This window comes from Stegostoma tigrinum, chromosome 6, assembly GCF_030684315.1.
Source record: "Stegostoma tigrinum isolate sSteTig4 chromosome 6, sSteTig4.hap1, whole genome shotgun sequence".
Classification (NCBI taxonomy): domain Eukaryota; kingdom Metazoa; phylum Chordata; class Chondrichthyes; order Orectolobiformes; family Stegostomatidae; genus Stegostoma; species Stegostoma tigrinum.
This window is the reverse complement of record NC_081359.1, coordinates 72,157,506-72,177,191: the sequence shown is the minus strand read 5'-3', so window position 1 is coordinate 72,177,191 and position 19,686 is coordinate 72,157,506. Positions and strand designations below refer to the sequence as shown.

Here is a 19,686-nt window from a genome sequence, read left to right as displayed (position 1 = left end):
AGACCAAAACTGCACACAATACTCCAGGTGTGGTCTCACCAAGGTCCTGTACAATATCTACATATTATACTTCACCTGCCATGCATTTGCTTACTCACTCAGCTTGTCCAAATCACACTGCAGCTTGTCCAAATTACACTGAAGTGTCTCTGCATCCTCATCACAGTTTACTTCACACCCAGCTTTGTGTCGGCTGCAAAACTGGAGATTTAAATTTTGTTGCCACCTTCAAACCACTAACATGTATTGTAAATAGCTGTGGTCCAAGCACAGATCCCTGCAGTACTCCATTAGTTATTGCCTGCCACTTGGAAGAAGACTCATTTATTCTTATTCTTTGTTTCTGGTCTGCACAACTAGCTCTTTATCAATGTCAGTATACTACCCTTAATCCCATACACTTTAATTTTACACACTAATTTCTAATGTTGGACCTTATTGAATGCCTTCTGAAAGTAAACCACATCAACTAGCTCCCCCTTATCAACTCTACTCATTATATTCCTTGAAAAAATTCAGCTGATTTGTCGAGCATGACCTCCCTTTCGTCATTCCATTCTGACTTTGTCCAATCTTGTTACTGTTTTCCAAGTGGTCTGGCACTAAGCTTTTACTATGGACTCTAAAATTTTCCCCATTACTCACATCAGGCTAACTGGTCTATAATTCCCTGTTTTGACTCTACCCCCTTTTATCTAAAGTAGTTGAAATCGCTATGCTCTAACCTACAGAACATTTTCCAGACTCTATGGAACCTTAGAAGATGACCACCATCATCCACTATGTTGAGAATCATTTTCTTAAGTACTCTTGGATGTAGAAAATCAGACCCTGGAGATTAATCAGCCTTTAATCCCATCAATTTCCAAAAACATTTCCCCACTAATATCGACTTCTCTTAGTTCATCCCTTTTACTAGATGCTGCATTCTCCAAAGTTTTGGGGGCAATATTTATGTGCTCCTTTGTGAAGACAGGGCTAAAATATATAATTAATTGGCCTACAATTTCTTTCTGTGGAGTTCAGACAAATGAGGGGGGAATCTCATAGAGACTTATAAAATTTTAACAGGGCTGGACAGGGTAGGTGCAGGGAGGATGTTCCCAACAGTGGCTGCGTCCAGAACCAAAGGTCACAGGCTGAGGATTCGGGATAAATGATTTAGGACAGAGATGAGGAGACATTTCTTCACCCAAAGAGTGGTGAGCTTGTGGAATTCATTACCATAGGAACTAATTGAATACATTCAATGTTTTGACATCAAGAGGCGACAAGAAATAGCACTTGGGGTGAATGGGATCAAAGGTTATGGATTAGGCTATTGAGTTGGACAATCAGAGGGGGAATGGGGAATAGATTTAAGATAAGAAGTTGAAGGCGAAGAAAAGAGAGAGGAGAATTTTTTTCACCTGGGAAATGGTCAATGTCTGAAACTCTCCCTGCATGGAAAGATGGTTAATTCTAAAATTCTGGAAACATTTAAGCAATAATTACAATTTCACTTGTATCATCATGGCCTCCAGGGCTACAGGCCAAGAGCTGGAAAATGTCTGAGTACATCAACTAAACTCAGTACAAATGTGAAATCAAAACTGGAACAGTTTTGCTTTGAATGGTTTAGTAATAAACTGGACAATATATGTGTTCATTCACTGATGTATTTTATAAGGGAGCACAGCTTCAACAGTAATTATAGATATATATTTCCCCATTAAATACGAACATTTTTACCCGATTCCATTAATTTACCAGATGAAAAATAGAACTGGAAGTCCAGAGAGGTAAGTTGGGAATCATTGGGAAATTCTATTGCTGATACTGGGAGTCCACTCAATTGTTCAATGCAAATGAAAGAGTTTGATAGTAAATTTCTTTAAACCTCTGTTCATTCCACTCTCCAGTCTTTTGGGCAAAAAGTGCTTTTATAAATTGGCCTTCTGTGGAAACTATGGCAAACTTAAATCCACCAAAAACAATCCTGAATCTGAGACCACAGAGTTGAGCAAGAAGGTTGTACAGGATTACAACGTGTAGAGCTGGATGAACATAGCAGGAAAAGCAGTATCAGAGGAGCAGGAAAGCTGGCGTTTCGGGCCTGGACCTTTCTTCAGACCCGAAGGTTGCAGGAACAGCAACTCATATTCCGCTTGGGAACCCTGCAGCCCAATGGTATCAATGTGGACTTCACCAGCTTCAAAAATCTCCCCTTTCCCCACCGCATCCCAAAACCAGCCCAGTTCATCCCCTCCCCCCACTGCACCACACAACCAGCCCAGCTCTTCCCCTCCACCCACTGCATCCCAAAACCAGTCCAACCTGTCTCTGCTTCCCTCACCTGTTCTTCCTCTCACCCATCCCTTCCTCCCACCCCAAGCCGCACCTCCATCTCCTACATGCTAACCTCATCCCACCTCCTTGACCTGTCCGTCTTCCCTGGACTGACCTATCCCCTCCCTACCTCCCCACCTACACTCTCCTCTCCACCTATCTTCTTTTCTCTCCATCTTCGGTCCGCCTACCCCTCTCTCCCTATTTATTCCAGAACCCTCTCCCCATCCCCCTCTCTGATGAAGGGTCTAGGCCCGAAACATCAGCTTTTGAGCTCCTGAGATGCTGCTGGGCCTGCTGTGTTCATCCAGCCTCACATTTTATTATCTCACAGTACATATTTTACCAGGTTTGGGCAATTGGAGACTGACCAAGGAAAACTGCATGCTCAAGAGAGGCAAATGTCCGTGCAAGACCTTTTTGAAGTGGTTATAATTTTAACAAGCATATGCAACTCAAGCCATATTATTTGACAACCCCATACATTTTACAAAGACAGTATAAATTTGCATGGAAATGTGTGGAACAGACCACCAAAGGAATTAAAAAAGGCGGTTAATTCTATCAGAGGTAATGGGAACTGCAGATGCTGGAGAACCTGAGATAACAAAGTGTGGAGCTGGATGAACACAGCAGGCCAAGCAGCAACTTAGGAGCACAAAAGCTGACGTTTCGGGCCTAGACCCTTAATTTCTGATGAAGGGTCTAGGCCCGAAACATCAGCTTTTGTGCTTCTAAGATGCTGCTTGGCCTGCTGTGTTCATCCAGCTCCATACTTTGTTATCTTGATAATTCTAGCAAACTGGACAGAGATTAGACTTCTTTGGTAGAAAGTAATAACTGAGGAGCATACTATATTATCTTCTGAATTTTGGAATTTGCCAGGTAGAATTGTAAAGTCCTTATGATGCAGCTGTTATTGCATTTTTCACTATGCAGTAGTGATAACTACATTGTGAAAGTGCATTGCAGTAAATCATGTTCAGGAGAAAGTCCATATTCTTTGAATTTAAACACTATACTCACCTGTTGCAACTTGTCTGAAGTTAAGTGCTGTACAGCAGCAAGATCATTACTTTTCACTGTGAACTCCTGTGCAACTAGTTGCTGCAAACACCAGTCATAGGCTTCTTCAGCTTTCTCGGCGATTGAGGTGAAAATGAACTGTTTCTGCCGCTGATGGCTCTAGTATATACAACTTTTTTTCATTTAATGAAACAGATGCAATTCTCCACATTTATGTCAATTAGATTTAATCACTTCATTAGTTGGTTAGTTCACAAATTAAAGCAGAAAAGAACAAATGAAGTCATTTCATGATGTAAACAACTTAATAGTACATGTGGCAAAGCAGCACTTAAATTAGATGAAAAAACACCAAATTAGATACAAAAGAATAATTTGAAAAAGACCAACAGCAATTCACTTCCCATAACAACACTCACAGGCTTACTATACTTACTATTGACAAAAATCGCACATTTTTTGAAAAATGGGTGGCTCAGTGGTTAGCACTGCTGCCTCACAGCACCAAGGACTCGGTTTCAATTCCAGCCTCGGGCGACTGTCTGTGTGGAGTTTGCACATTCTCCCCGTGTCTGCATGGGTTTCCTCTGGTTTCCTCCCACAGTCCAAAGATGTGCAGGCTAGGTGGATTGGCCATGCTAAATTGCCCGTAGTGTTCAGGGGTGTGTGGGTTATAGAGGGATGGGTCTGGGTGGGATGCTCCAAGGGGCAGTGTGGACTTGTTGGGCCGAAGGTCCTGTTTCCACACTGTAGGGAATCTGATCTGAAAATTACTCACAGGATATATTTAAATTGGTTTTCAGCTATTATTCAAAAGATTGCATTAATTATTTCTGCTTCGATTTTCTTCAAACATTCCCATGCTGTTACTGCTTATATTTACTTAGCCATCTTTTACAAAAATATTGACCAGAGTCTGGAGGACTGACTAACCTACAGCAATCCATGACACAGGAGACAACATCTAAGGGAGTTTTTTTCTGATTGCATCAACTTCATTTCACTACATTTCTTTGGTGCATGTTTCTATTTTGAAAATGCTATACAAATTCAATTTCCTTTTGTTTATCTAAAAAGGAGTACATTAATCCCTCTGGGTTATATTTTAAGCATAGAGTGCGGCTATTTCTGTATAATTTTTTTTAAAAAGTCAGCAGCTTTTTTCTTAATTATGAAGGGAAATACTTACGCTGTTCCGGTGAACTATGTTTCAGAATTAGCAGGGTATGAACACAAATTGCTGCGTCTGTTTTTGCAAGCACAGTGCATTGCAACAACACAGAAATCAACCTGAATGAATCACTAGCTAGAATTTGGGCATCTAGCCAGTAATATCTAATTAGTACAATTTGAGCATTCTTAAAGTGATTTCTAGGTTGGTTTAGATTTCCTTGCTATGAATGGCGCAGTTCCAAAATTTGCAATTTGAGCAAACCCAGATGCAGAGGTCGAGAATGCAAGGTCTACATTGAAAAATATTCTGCTCAATTAACAATATTGCTTAATATCAAGTAATATTTGTTTAATGTTGGGGTGCATTTTCTATTGCAAACATGTACTCATTTCTTAAAATTTACACCGCACTTGCTGATCATTGATCAATGTTGAATGAATGGCAAACAATAAAATCTACAGAAAACATGCAGCAAATCACTGAAGTAATTTTCTCCTTTAACAGTTATATTTTTCATTAATTCATGGATTATGAGGGTTGCTGATAAGGCCAACATTTATTGACCACACTGAATTGACCTTGGAGGTGCTGATAAGCCATTGAAGAGGTTGAGCTTTTGCTCCCTCAATTTTGAAGCGTTTTAGTAACCCAAACTTGGGTATGCAGATATGTGCAGATGACACAAAACTTGGAAATTCAGTAAAGAATTATTAGGATAATAACAGACTTCAGAAGGATACAAACAGATAGGTGACAATTTTGTTGATGATCCTCTGAATGCTATTGCCAGCTCTGACCCTGAACTGGAAAATTTAATTGATATTGCTTCCAATTTCCACCCTTCTTTCATGATCATCTCTGACACGTTCCTGGCCTTAATTTCTCTTTTCATTTCTGGAATTGGAATATTAGTGAATAATCACCACTGGCCCACTTGCCAACACAGCTATCTCGACTACATTTTTTCATATCTTGTTTCTTGTAAGAACTCTATTCCTATTTCTCCACCTTTGTTGCTTCTGTTCAGAAAATGCAACCTTCAATAACAGAATTTCCACTCCATCTTCCTTTTTCCTCAGCTAAGGATCCCACCTTCGCCAACTGTAGTTGATTGCCCCTTCAACCTTGTCAGGTTCATTTTGCCTGCTTATGTTCTTGTTACTTACTCCTAGAATCTCAATTTTCTCCTTTTTTCACTTTCTACTTCTATACTATAGGACCACAAGAGATAGGAGGAGTAGTAGGCCATTCAGCCCTTCAAGCCTGCTCCAGATATCAATAAGATCATGTCTGATCCAACATTCCTCACATTCACTATCCTCCTCTTTTTCTGTAACCCTTTGTTCGCGTACGAGTCAAGATTCTATTTAGCTCAGTCTTAAATATACGTAAGAACACTGCTCCCACAGCTATCCAAAGTAAGGTGTTCCAAAGACTCACTCTTTGAGTCATTCTCATCATCTGAGAGAAGAAATTCCTCCTCATCTTGGTCTTATATTGGTACCCCTTTACTTTAAGACTATGCCCTCTGGCTCTAGGCTCTCCCATGAGGGGAAATGTCCTCTCAAGATTTATCTTGTTGAGCCCATTGAGAATCCTATATTTTTCTATGAGATCACGTTTCATCCTACTAAATTTGTATGAGCCGAGACCCAAACTATCTGAACTAGCTTTAGCTCATAAGACAATCCTTCCATACCAGGGGACATTCTAGTAAACTTTCTCTAAACTGCATCTGCCACATTTGATGGGTGATTAATCTATGATTTCCTCTAAACCCAGAATGATACCAACAACTTTTCTTCCCCTCTCAGCATTTTGAAGGTATCATTGTCCCCCTGCAACAACTTGTTTCTGACTCTGTCACTTTGAACATCCTTTTCCTTGTCATTCATGCGCTGCATATGAAATACTTGCCCTTTTATCTCTTCCTAGCTCACCAATCAACGCTCCAAAAGCTCCTTCCTGTGAAATCACTCGTGATGTTATCCCTATTGTTGAGGAGGCCACAAATACAGATTGGAAACCACTTTGCCTCCCTTGCAGTCAGAGGTCATTTTAGTTCTTTACTTTGCTTCCACTGAGCTCTCTGCTTTTGCCTATTAAAAATTTTCCAGTAAAACTCATCCGCAGCCTTAAAAGACAGCAACTCAATTTTCAAGTGTGAACTTTACACCATTCTGGACATAAGGTTGAGTCCTACATTACACCAAGAACTTTTCCCCTTTTTTGTTTCATATTTCTTTGCTGAATTGCTTTTTTATTTTATTTCTCTTACTTTGCATTCCAAAAGCAGCTATTACCCCAAAATACCTTATCTTAAACACATCTTTTGTGTCTTTACTTGACCAGCTACCACACCCTTCAGCATGCATCATGAAACCTACTATTTCATCTCATCTACCCTCCGCAGTATAACAGATCTCTTGAATTCTTTGTCCCACCCTCCTCCCTTTCACTCTCTCAAAACCTATTTATTTTCTAACTTTTCCTTGTTCTTTCAATAAGTGATAGACATGTTTATTCTGTTTCTCTCTCTGTAGCTGCCAGCAAAATCACTAAGCATTTCCAACTCTTACTTTTTGTGGTCCCAATACTGTATATAAGCAAAGTCATTGTGATTCCTCTGCAAGTCATGAGTACAGCAACTCTTCCTTTACCGGCTCTTCTGAATAAATGTTCTATTGTCTGCACTAATTATTACCTGACAAGGAATTAATAACTCACATGAAGCTGATTTTTGCCAATGGTGATGTACATTAAAGGATTATCCTTTTTTTAATCTTTAGCACATTCAAGTTCCCTTCTATAAAGACAACAAGTCCATGACTTGTGTCCTGTGGCTCAAATTACAGTAACATTCTTGAGTGCATTTGTATCCAGAACAAATGCAAAAAAATGTTTTAAGGTATAATGGATTTGTTGAGTTCATTCAGAAGCTCACATGTTCAAACGGCAAAGTTACTGACCTGTTCAAGGTGAGAAGATATTCGAAAAGGAAATTTGTCATTTTTCTGAGAAACCTGTAATTCAACTACCACGATAGCACCAGCTGCATTTTCATTCTACAGAAAATGTAAGAAAATCTCAGTCAAAAAAAATGGCTTGCTGTATCTGTGGGTGAAGAAAAACAAAACAAATTAACATCCCATGGCAAGGCTAATCATTAAATTTTGCTTCTACATAGTATCTTGAAGCTCGTTGGGCTGAATGGATGGATGGTCTTTTCTTGTTAATTTTTTTTTATATATAACATGTCCAGTTAAACAAAAAAACATTTTCCTTTGTTAAATGCAAGTTTCTAATGCAAACTTAACTTGGTGCTGTCACTATAACTAAAACAAGGCAAAGATAGAAAGAGATTTGTATCTGCTGTATAAATGCATGCAAGGGTATCGCAACAGTTTAGTGTTTGAGAGAACACTCCATATTCCACAGTCTTCTACCAAGACATTTAGCAGCATCTAGATTTTAGGTGGACTAGTGAAATTTTGCAACATCGATACTTGATTATTTCAATTTGATTTTGTTTCTAACTAAATTAATGGTCAACAGTAGGAACACTTCTGCCTGCACAACATAGGTATAGCTTGAGATGGAGGCAATTACGTTAATAGAATGTAACAACTGACTAAGTGCTAAATCCAAGTGCATGTGCATGGATTGCCTGCTGCCAAATGCACTCTTTAAATGTTTATATGTTGAGTAGCACTATGATCATGGGCAGACTTTCAAGTACAAACCTAACAAGCATTCAGTGCCGTTTCAAGAAAACATTTTGTTTTAATATTAAACAAAATGCACCTACAACAGGGTTTCATTGAACCTTCTACTTGAGAACTGGGTACCTTGCAGCAAAGCAAATTTAAAGTAAAGTGCTTTCAAAGTGTAATTAATACTATGTTAATAACATTTTGTTTCATTTCTAAATGAAATGGGCCAGCTTTAATTGAGCCAATGTTATCTCAAATGAACTATTTCCCGGCTTGGAAATATATCACTGTTCCTTCAGTGTCACTGGGCCAAAATCCTGGAACACCCTCTCTGATGCATTTTGAGTCTACCTACATGAAATGGACTGCAGAAGTTCAATGAGGCAGCTCCTCTACACCATCTTCTCAAAGGGAACTATGGATGGGAAGTAAATGCTGAATCAGCCAGCAAAACCAAATTCTCACGAATGAGTTGAACAAAATCATTCAGCAATAATTGGACTGCCTCCTGTGGAAGCAGAAGGAAAGAATTCTGGAATGAACAGATAATTAGTATGTGCCTTGGAAGAAAATGTTGGCTGTGAGTTGAGAGTCCGTTGATAACCATTTTTGGATGCTGTCACGATTTTACCAATGTGGGATGGTCCTTGTCACAAAGTAAGACTATCACTTATACAGAAGTTGCACCAGTTTCCCAGGGAGAAACTTCCTTTCTGAAGGCTCCAGGATTCAAGCACAGGCCATATGTCACAAAGCATGCCCACAACAGCTTGGAGTCAGAGTGAGCTAGATGACATTTTACCCATGTGTTTTAATAGCGGCACATTATTTACAAACTGTAATAAAGATCCTTTTTAATTTAACTCAGTGGGCCAGATCTTCCTGTCCTAGAAAATCAGAGATCCAATGTATTCTAAAAGACCCCTCTAAAGGTCTTGGCACAGGGAATACACAATAGCTGCCCAGGAATTTAGAGCTTCCGATGGGCAACTACCCAATATTTGAAACCCTCTGACTAAGTCCCCAACTTTGAGTTACAGACTATGGATGGTACCAAGTTACTTAAGAGCTCACCAGGAAAACTCCTGGCTGATTACAAGAACTACTCCTATCCTGCCAGCCAAGACCCACAGTACACACTGGCCCGACAGACACCTGACTCAACACCCTATTGTCCTGCACTGAGAGCCAATGCATCATCCCTTCCCCCTCAGGTATCTGACCAACACCTCCAGCACCCCCGACTCCCCCAGCTCAAATAGACAATAACCATTGACTCCATGGACGCCCAATCTTCTCTGTTACTTCCACAGATCCCTAACCAAACCAACAGCTTCCCCACCTAAACAAGTCACTACCACATGCTGTCAGCAACTTAACTGGCACCTGTACCCTCATGCACACCTACTATCCTAAAACTCTGACATCCTACCTACCAAGATAACAAAGTGTGGAGCTGGATGAACACAGCAGGTAGATGAAGGGTCTAGGCCCGAAACGTCAGCTTTTGTGCTCCTAAGATGCTGCTTGGCCTGCTGTGTTCATCCAGCTCCACACTTTGTTATCTTGGATTCTCCAGCATCTGCAGTTCCCATTATCTCTCATCCTACCTACCAACCTGGCGCCTTACCTCTCCACCCAACTGGTAGCCATACCCTTCGCCTACTTACTCCACTAGCTGCCAAACCCATCTGGCACCCTATCCCTTCACTTACCTTTACCCACCAGCTGTCAAAATGGTTTTGGAACTTTTAAACATGGAATATAGCAGCAATTGTTGTCAACAGGGAGTGGGGTGTCTGTGCCGTTTATTGGACTGCTTCTGCTAGAAAAATTTTTGCCTTAGAGGTTCAGCTGGAAAACCCCTGTAAAGGCAAGTAGATAATTTTTGTATCCCCTCAGGGTTGGAATTTAAGGATTCTAAATCAGATCCAAAGATTTTGCCCATTGCTTTCTTATAACATTTTGGTTCTTGCTCTCTGTATCAGGTTTGCTGTATTTTTGAAGTGTTTTCTTTTACACTTCTATCTGGCTCTGTGGACAGTGTCACACTTCTGTACACAGAAGAAAGCAAGGTCAGTGCTACTTGGTTCATAGACTTAAAACACAGTTTTTAAAACACTCAGAGGAGCAACATCACTTCTCTTGCTCAGTGTAAATCAGCATGTACAGACACCAAAGTTGCTTAGCTAGTGAGAGGATGGAGACTCTGAGGAGTTTCTTCAGTTGCTGCCAGAGGTTTCAGGACAAAATGATATTTTGAGAAGCCCGGGCATGCAACCCAGGACAGGAAGTTAAATTCCAGGATAAAGCTGGATGGTCGGTCATCCTATTTCCAGCTGAGATCAGTCAGTCTCTTGAAAATTCAGTGTTCCATGTTTTAATTACTTTCAAATTTATCAACTGGTGCACTATTTTGTTCTGCATTAGAAATATATTTTTAAAACTTTCCAATCAAAGAATCTGTACAACAATACTTCTAAAGAACTCTGACTCAGTCAGGTACATAATGAAAAACACAATGGTTTCTTACTCATTGTGATTACTGAAAACAACCCATGCCTTCCACAAAAGACTGACATGCAAGGAGGGTACGTGCTACAGTAGAACTGTAGACTCATTTTGTTCTACAATATAACTCTTTCACAGGAGTGTGAAAACAGTATAGCGTTTGGAGTTGTTGATTGGTTCGCTGACATGACTGGTTTTCGTGCAAACATTTCGTCCTCCTTCCAGGCGACATCTCCACGCTGTCTAGCCTCCACTGAAGCGCTGTTGTTTTGTTCCATTCTGAATTTATGTGGTCCAGTCTGTTATGGTGGGTAGTTCTGTTTCCTGTTTTGCGACGTAGTGGTATGCAGATGGCGTCTATTTTAACATATTTGTTTATGGTACCAGCAGTTGAAAACCAGGCCTCCAGGAATTCTTGTGCTTGTCTTTGTTTCACTTGTCCTAGCACTGTTATGTTGTCTCAGTTAAACCCAGAAACTCTTTCTTCATCAGAGTGAACAGAAACAAAGGAGAGTTGGTTGTGCCATTTTGCTGTGAGTTGGTGTTCGTGTATTGTAGTGCCAAATTTCCTGCCCACCTGCCCTATATATTGCTTCTTGCAGTTGCTGCATGGTATTTTGTATATCACATTCGTCCTGCTCATATTGAATACGGGGCCTTTCGTCTTTGAGAGGAGCTGGCAAAGTGTGGCTGTTGGTTTGTGAGCTATCATTATTCCAAAAGGATGTAGGAGTCTTGTAGTCAGTTCTGACATGTTTCTAATATAGGGTAGGGTGGCCAGTGTGCTGGGGCATACAGTGTCTTCTTGGTGTTGTTTATTGGACAGGCATCGGTGAATGAGCTTGTGAGAATACCCATCGCTTACAAAGTCTTTAAATAGGTGTTCCTCCGCATTTTTGCACAGCTCCGGGAAGTTACAGTATGTTATCACGTGTGAAAACAAATATAATATACAAAATAGCATGCAGCAACTGCAAGACGCACTACATTGGACATGCAGGCAGGAAATCCGCAGCAAAATGGCACAACCAACTCTCCCTTGTTTCTATTCACTCTGACAAAGAAGGATATTAGTTTAACTGGGACAATGTAACAGCACTAGGTCAAGCAAAAAAAAGACAAGCATGAGAATTCCTGGAAGTTTGGTTTTCATCCACTGGTATCATAAACAAACATGTTGAAATAGACCCCATCTACATACAACTACAGAGCAAAACCAGAAACAGAACTACCCATCATAACAGGCTGGACCATATAAATTCAGAACAGAACAGAACAACGGCGCTTCAACGGAGGCGAGACAGGATTGAAGATGTCATCTAAATGGGGAACGAAACGTTTTGCATGAAAACCAGTCAGCTTGGCGAACCAACCAACAAGTCCAGCCACAGCCCGAGTTAAAGGTCTTCGCAAAAATGTTAAAGTATGGTGGTTATATGCCAAATAATTTATTTTATGCAAATTAGATTAAATAACACTATTTTTGATCAGCAGTTGTACAATTTTCAAACAACTGTAATGTGCCTTGATTCCCAAAGGCTGCAAATGATACAAATCCATCTCTAAAATTCAGAATATATAGAAATAGGAATAAAGTTTGACATTCAACACGCCATTCTCTTTTCCTTGTCATGTAACTGCAACCAAGAAGTCATGCAAGCAATATACTCCCTAGGCCGTGCCAATACTGCTTTGACTGAATTAACTGTACATGGCCATTCTTAATTTTGCCCCTGTTTAGTATAGGTCTTTTTTCTGCTCTCTTCTTCCACACTGCAAATCTGTGATTTTTAACTCATTAACAGAGAGTTATATGTTGTAACCTGTGTTGCATCCTGCCTTTGTTTCCAATAACATCAATCCAAGTGTTTTCAGTTAAAAGCATAAAACATTGCTGTTCTGGCAACTTACTTCAAACATTCTCAATCAATTGTAGGGGGAGTGAATGGGCTAAAGTCATTACTTCATCACGCCAGCAATGGTCATACTCAATGCTTTTCGGATGACTTTAAAATGGAAAGCTTGTTATTAAATGCTATAGCTTTGCTCCTATACAGAGTGCAAAGGACATAATATCTAAGTATAATTGTCCACCACTCTCAGAAAACAAAATTGTAAAAACAAAGTGAACAAAGAAGAAAACAGATGAAAAGAAAACAAGTAAAATGAATTAATTAACTGCAAACCTTTTCCATTATAGAATACTTTGCCACCTCAAAATCTTGTGGAAAAGGAGGAACATTGCTGTCATGCGCAGAAATAAAACTATGGAGAAAAGAACAAACAATACATTATCTATGCAGTATAAACAATAAATATTCACTGACTTATTTGTGAAGAATTATTGAAATTAGTGTTTATGCTGCAGTAGATTAGAATACTTGCACATGAAAGGACAGTGTAATTTCAAGTGGACTCATACTAACACTTCTTCAAATACAAATTAAAGATTTTGGTTGTGAAATCATTGGAAAACAGTTTGAAGCAGAAAGATCTTGGAAATAACTTAAGAGGCTAGTTATCGATCCATTCTGCATAGAAACAGACCCTTCAGTCCAACTCATCCATGCCAACCAGAATACCAAAAGTAAACTAGTCTCATTTGCCTGCATTTGGCCCATATCCCTTTAAACCATTCATATTCATGTTCCTGTCCGAATGTCTTTTCAATGTTGTAACTGTACCTGCACTTACCACCTCCTCTGGCAGTTAATTTCACATACGAACCTCCCTTTGTGAAAGAGTTGCCCCTCAAATCCCTCTTAAATCATTCTCTTCTCACCTCAAAATTATGCATTCTAGTTTTGAACTCCCCTACTCTAGGGAAAAGACCTTCTCATTTTATCTATGACACTTATAATTTTATAAACCTCTAAAAGGTCGCCGCTCAACCTCCTACACTCCAGTGAAAAAATTCCAAGCCTACCCAGCCACTTCTTATAATTCAAACCATCCAGTCCAAGTAAATCTTTTCTGCACCGTTTCCAATTTACTATTATCGTTCCTGTAGCAGGGCATCCAAAAATGTGTATAGTATTCCAAAAGCGGCCTCATCAACATCTTGTACAACTGCAACATGACATCCCAGCTCCTATACTCATTGGTCTAAGCAATGAAGGCTAGCATGCCGAACAACTTCTTTACCACTCTGTCTACCTGTGACACAACTTTCAAGGAACTATGTACTTGAAGCCCTACATCTCTCTCTCAACAACCCTCCTTAGGTCCCTACCATTAACTGTGTAAGTCCTGCTTTTGTTTGTCTTACCAAAATGCAACACCTCACACTTATCTAAATTAAACTCCATCTGCCATTTCGCAGCCCTTTGGTCCAATTGCTAACAGATGCTAATAAAGACTGGTGTAATTTTAACTGCATATCACTGCATTATCTTGGATAGAAATGGTGCACCATACAGACATAAAAAGCAGTGAAATGTGAAATAAATAATTGCAAATTATGGTTACCACAATGATATTCTCAACTTGGGTAAATAATAATGTGATACTACAATAGTATTGATAAAATGTGTGAATGATTGCCGTTGACATCAAGACAACATTTGATCAAGGGTAGCATTAAACAGCCCTAGCAAAGGAGAAGCTAATGGGAATAAAGGGGAAAACTCTCTGCTGATTCGAGTTACACCAAGTAAAAACAAAAGACGGGTGCAGCTGGTGCAGATCAATCATTGCTGTTAGAGGGAATCACTGCAGCAGCTCTTCTTTGTAATATCATAGATCTAACCATCTTCAGCTACTTCCAAAATTACCTTCCCTCTCTTTTAAGGTCAAAAGTGAGAATGTTTGCTGACAATTATGCAGAGTTCAGGAGCATTCACGGCTCTTTTGATTCTGAAGCAGTCGCATTTGTATGGACCAATGCACAGAACAACATTCAGGCTTGGGCTGATAGTGGCTTGTAATTTTTGTTCCACACAAGTACCAAACAATGACTATTTCCAACAAGCAATAATTAAAGACTTAGTGTATGAACAAGTAGTAAGCAGGTGATTTGGGTTAACAGCTTAATTGACTGAGGAAGGATGCCTTCCAAAACCATTTTGATATAGCCCTCTTCTTCCTCCCTACTTCTCACTCAACTTTGGTTGTCTGCATTGCCCTTAAGAGGCTTTGCGTGTAAATTAATCAATTGGAAAACACAATGGGTTACTGATGGTGGTAAATAGATGAAAAAATACACAAGGGGTGGGGCCCTTACGTGGCACATCGTGGTAGCATCCCTATTTCTGAATTGGGAGGCCCAGGTTCAAGTCCAATCTCCTCCAAATGTGTGAAATAACATCTCTGAACAGGTTAACTAGAAAAATAGGTTAAATAAACAAAAACATGGGTGATTTGGTGATGAGGCAGAAAAAAATTCAGTTGTGCATTAAGAGCACTTCTGTATATAGAAAGAAGAAAAATTTTATAAACAGGAAAGGATGGGCTGTTATGGCACCGTAGCGGTGTCCACACTTTTGAGCGAGGAGAGCTGGGTTCAAGTTCCCTCCACCAGAAGTGTCTAATAACATCACTGAACGGGTTCGTTACAAAAATTCCACTTATAAATGACGGATGAACGCTTGTGGTACAGTGGTAGTGAACCAGCATCCTTGAGCCAGGAGACCTGTGTTCAAATCCCAGCTGCTCCAGATGTGTGTCATAACATCTCTGACTAAGATGATTCAAAATGTCTAAATTATTTAGCCTAACTGTTCTGGGGAGGCAGTGGTACAGGGCTAATATCACTAGCCTAGTAATCCAGAGGCCTAGATCAGTTGTTCAAATCTCACCATGGCAGCTATTTAATTAATATATACGGAACTTACAGTTGATTATTAAAAGAAAAGCAGGGAAGCAGCTGTAAGACAGATAGATAATAAACTCCATGCACAAAGTAAAGGTGCATCAACTGGCTTGGATACAAATTGACAGTAGAAGAGAGTTGCCTAAAAGTGAATATTGGAAACAAAAAGTTCTTTTCAGTCAGAAAATTGTATCTGCAGTTATGAAGAAGAATGGCTGAAAACAAGCGCAAAGTGTCAGGATATGACATCCTACTGATGTCTGTGATGCAGATGTTATTTGCATCATGAGATGAGTTCAAAGGAAAAGGGACTAATTATTGTGAAACTATATCAGCAGTTTTACTATCCATCTTTTTACAGGGTAAAACTTATGTCAAAAGGATGCTGGAGTATGGTATATAGAGGGCAACTTAAATTTATAGATGAGATGTCTGATAAAGGATAAAATAAGAAGAGGCAATGGTCCAGTGGTATTATTGCAGAACTGTTAATCCAGTGATCCAGCTGATACTTTGGGAATCCTGGTTCGAATCCCACAATAGCAGATGGTGGAAATTGAACTCAATGGGGGGAAAAAAATCTGGAATTAAGGTATGACTATGTATCAATTGTTGGGAAAAGCCCATCTAGTTTACTAATGTCCTTCAGAGAAGGAAGCTGTCATCCTTACCTGGTCTAGACTATGTGTGATTTCAGTCCCACAGGAATGTAGTTGTCTCTTAACTGTCCTCTAGGATGGGCAGTAAATGCTGACCTAGCTAGTGATGGCGCCATTAGAAAATAGGTGGGCACTAATGCAGTCTTGCATTTTCAAGAAACTTTAACAAAGTTTTAACAATGAACTTGAAGGTATGGGATAATAAATTTTCTTTGTACTTTGAAGACATGAATACTAAATTTAGTCAATCTATAAAATACGGTAAAGAGAAAAGAGTAATCATGGACAAGGTAAAGAAGAAACAGAAAGACTAGATGGGGCCACCAGCTAAATACCTACATTGCAATTTGGGCAAATGTGTGGTAATGAATATGACAGTGGAAAGTCTGTTTACTAAATGGGACAGTAAAAGAAATGTTGTAATATTAGATAAGATGCTTCATAAAATACTAGCAGACCAACCAAGTTATAAATTAACATCTACCCTGGCAGAAACAGTCTAATAAATGCCTTTGTCCCACTTGTGGGACATTCTATAAGGCTTACTGACCTTCCTCTGAAACCTCAAGCTGAGAATTCACAGTAAGTTCAGGGAGCCTTATAACCTGACGTAAAACCATAAATTTCTTTTTGATGTGTGACATGGTATATTACAAGGGAAAAGGGCAAAACAAATGTGGGAATGACTGAGGTTACAGGTAGTGATGTAAAGATGGTAATTTTTCGCTATGGCAATCAAAACTGTTGGAGTGTGATCCTTAAGGTTAAATAGCACTGATTACATATTTAAAGAATCTAAACAAATAACCAAAAATGATAGACACCATGCACTTTGCAATCACATTTGTTAGACAATTATGAGGAGCAGATTATGGCAGATGAAGTGCTGACAGAATATGGAGAAAGTGATTCAGACATGCAGAACAAGACTTTGCCCCAGAGGTCAGCCAGAAACTTTTGGGTCCAAGGTCACCCATTACAGGCCACAAGCAGCCAGTGAATGGAGGAATTTCAACATTAAAGGGAAAGCAGTAAAATGTACAACGTATGCACAAACATTGGCTAAACATGTCAGATGTGCTTAAGGTCCAGGGATTAGTAAAATGAGTTAAAGATGTAGTAGGGCAAAAAAATGTAGCATTTAAAGCAGACCTTGAAGTGAACATAGCTCTAGAAAAAGATCACAAACTTAGAAAAATACTAGAAAGGGGAGATCTTATAGTCCCAACCAAGGTAGGAGAGTGAGTAACGATCATTCTTTGGACAAAACTGATGGCAATGGAACAGGATGGAAATACCATGAGAAACAGAAACCCTTTAGGAGCTTAAAAACAAATTAGAAGATAAGTTGATAAAGGCTGCCAAACAAAAAGAGTTGGTGAGCCGGAAAGAACTCGGAGATACGTGGAGGTACCAGACAGGGGACGGCCACCCTTATCTGACATGTGAACATGCAAAAGAAAAAAAGTGTCCCCGACGACTAAAACTGGACCAGTGGCTCAGGATTTCAAAGAGAAACTCAGTCATCAAGATTTTAGAGTAGATTTGAGGCTCCAACTTCAATGGCAAATAACTTAACATCTGCACCAATCTTGATAAGTGCAGCTCAACAATGCTCAAGGAAGTGAACATCATCTAGGATGAGACAGGTTGCTTGATTGGTACCCCATCTACCAGCTGAAATAGCCACTCCTTCAACACCGATGTCTAGTGGCAGCCTTTTCTGCCATATGCAACATGTATTGCAACAAACCATCAAGGCGCCTTTGACAGTATCTTCCAACCTGCAACACCTACCAATGAGGAGAAGGCAGCAGATATATTGGAAAAATACCATCCGTTTAAGTGCCAATTCAAACCACACTACCCTGATGTGAAACTACATTACTATTCATTCAGTGTCAATAGGTCAAAATCTTGGAATTTCCTTACAGCATACCAGCTGTACCTGTAGATCATAGACTGCAAAAGTTCAAGAAGGCAGCTCACCACCACATTCCGTAATGGTAATTAGGGACATTAGGCAATTAAGATAATTAACGCTGGTCCATGAAACATTGCCCATATTTCATAAAAGAATTTTTACAGAACTAACATACCTAAAATTTTCTGCATCATCTCGGATCTCCTCATGAGGAATTTCCATGATCAGCTGCATCTCTGTTGCTGTTGATGTAAATTTTCAGAATAAAATCACGACATTTGCTCATGTAAGTTTATGATCATAAAGGAAGAACTTGTATTTATATCACGTTTTCACAGGCTTGGTGAAAACCCTGATTGCAAAATTCCCAGTCCTAGCTGTGGTTGCAAATGTGCTCCAAAATTTATCATTGATTTTACCATTTAACGCATATGTGGACAGTCATACAACAGACTTATAGTCCAGTCTTCACAGAGTACTTACCATTGTTATCAGCATTTGTAGAAGGTGTTGGTTCACTTAGTTTGTAGCAGCTGACATCCAAAAGTTTACCTTCTTTAATGCAGCTAGGCACATAATCCAGATTTACAACAGGAATATTATATTTCTGAATGGCTTTCAATCTGCAAGAACTCACGGTATTGAGATCCGAAGCAATAACATGAGTACACTGTAAAATTAAAGTAAAAGATTGTTTTCTGAAGCAATTTCACTTGAAAATAATCATGACCAGTATATTAAACCGTCAAAGGTTACAAAGTTATTTCAGTAACAAGATAAATTTCTATTGATTAACCATTCAATGATACATTTTTCTACTTGGTTTGACTTGACTCTGACAATTTCACCAGGGATTGCAGAGGGGTATAATTGGGGGAATGAGAGTGTACTGTCACAGTTAACAGTTACAATGTATTGCACATATGATGGAAATTGGAACATATTTTTGTTTATACACATGCAAGATTAAAATTGTATCCGGTTCTCATGAATGGTCAGCAACCTAAAACGGTAGCTGGAATTATGCTGTGCTAAAGGGGATCGTGTCCCCTCATTGGAGAACTTGCAGGGAGGGTACAGCCTGAGGCATGGCTTCACTTGGAACAGACTAGGTTTCTCTTGACCTGATCTCTTTGAAATGGTTGATCACTTTCTACTACCTCAGGAAGCTCAGGTCCAGACATGCACAGGCTCAGAAGTGAAAATGATTGATTCTAAATCCCGTATGATTGAGGAGAATGATTATTGTGATTGTCCTCTAGTTGTCAGCATGAAGGCTCCTCTGTAATTATGGCAATTGGTCATATCTCCTTTCTTGAAGATAAACACAACTGCAACGTCTTGGCAATCTGCTGGTGAGGTCTCTTCCTTCAGGATGAGGGAGACCAGTGTCATGCATTCACGCCAAGTGTGCTTCTCTGCCATATTTTAGTTTCTGGCAAGGATTTCATCTGCAATGGCAGATGTATTGGTTCTCAGCTGTTGGATGGCCTTTTCAATCTCCTGTCAGCTATGGTTGTGCTTGATGAGCACCACAGTGT

The 19,686-nt window shown here is 39.6% G+C and overlaps 1 protein-coding gene across 4 annotated transcripts in view; it reads right to left on the bottom strand.

Moving 5' to 3' along the window:
* The window catches only part of parp4 (poly (ADP-ribose) polymerase family, member 4), a 130,161-nt gene that overhangs the window by 100,554 nt on the left and 9,921 nt on the right, over positions 1-19,686 (bottom strand). For all 4 annotated transcript variants that reach the window (XM_048533178.2, XM_059646658.1, XM_048533179.2 and 1 more), the window contains exons 3-7: positions 18,629-18,815; positions 18,321-18,387; positions 12,939-13,017; positions 7,498-7,593; positions 3,355-3,513 (exon numbers count right to left, since the gene is read on the bottom strand). In XM_048533178.2, the coding sequence (XP_048389135.2) occupies positions 3,355-3,513; positions 7,498-7,593; positions 12,939-13,017; positions 18,321-18,387; positions 18,629-18,815 (588 nt within the window). The remainder of the gene's footprint in view (positions 1-3,354; positions 3,514-7,497; positions 7,594-12,938; positions 13,018-18,320; positions 18,388-18,628; positions 18,816-19,686) is intronic.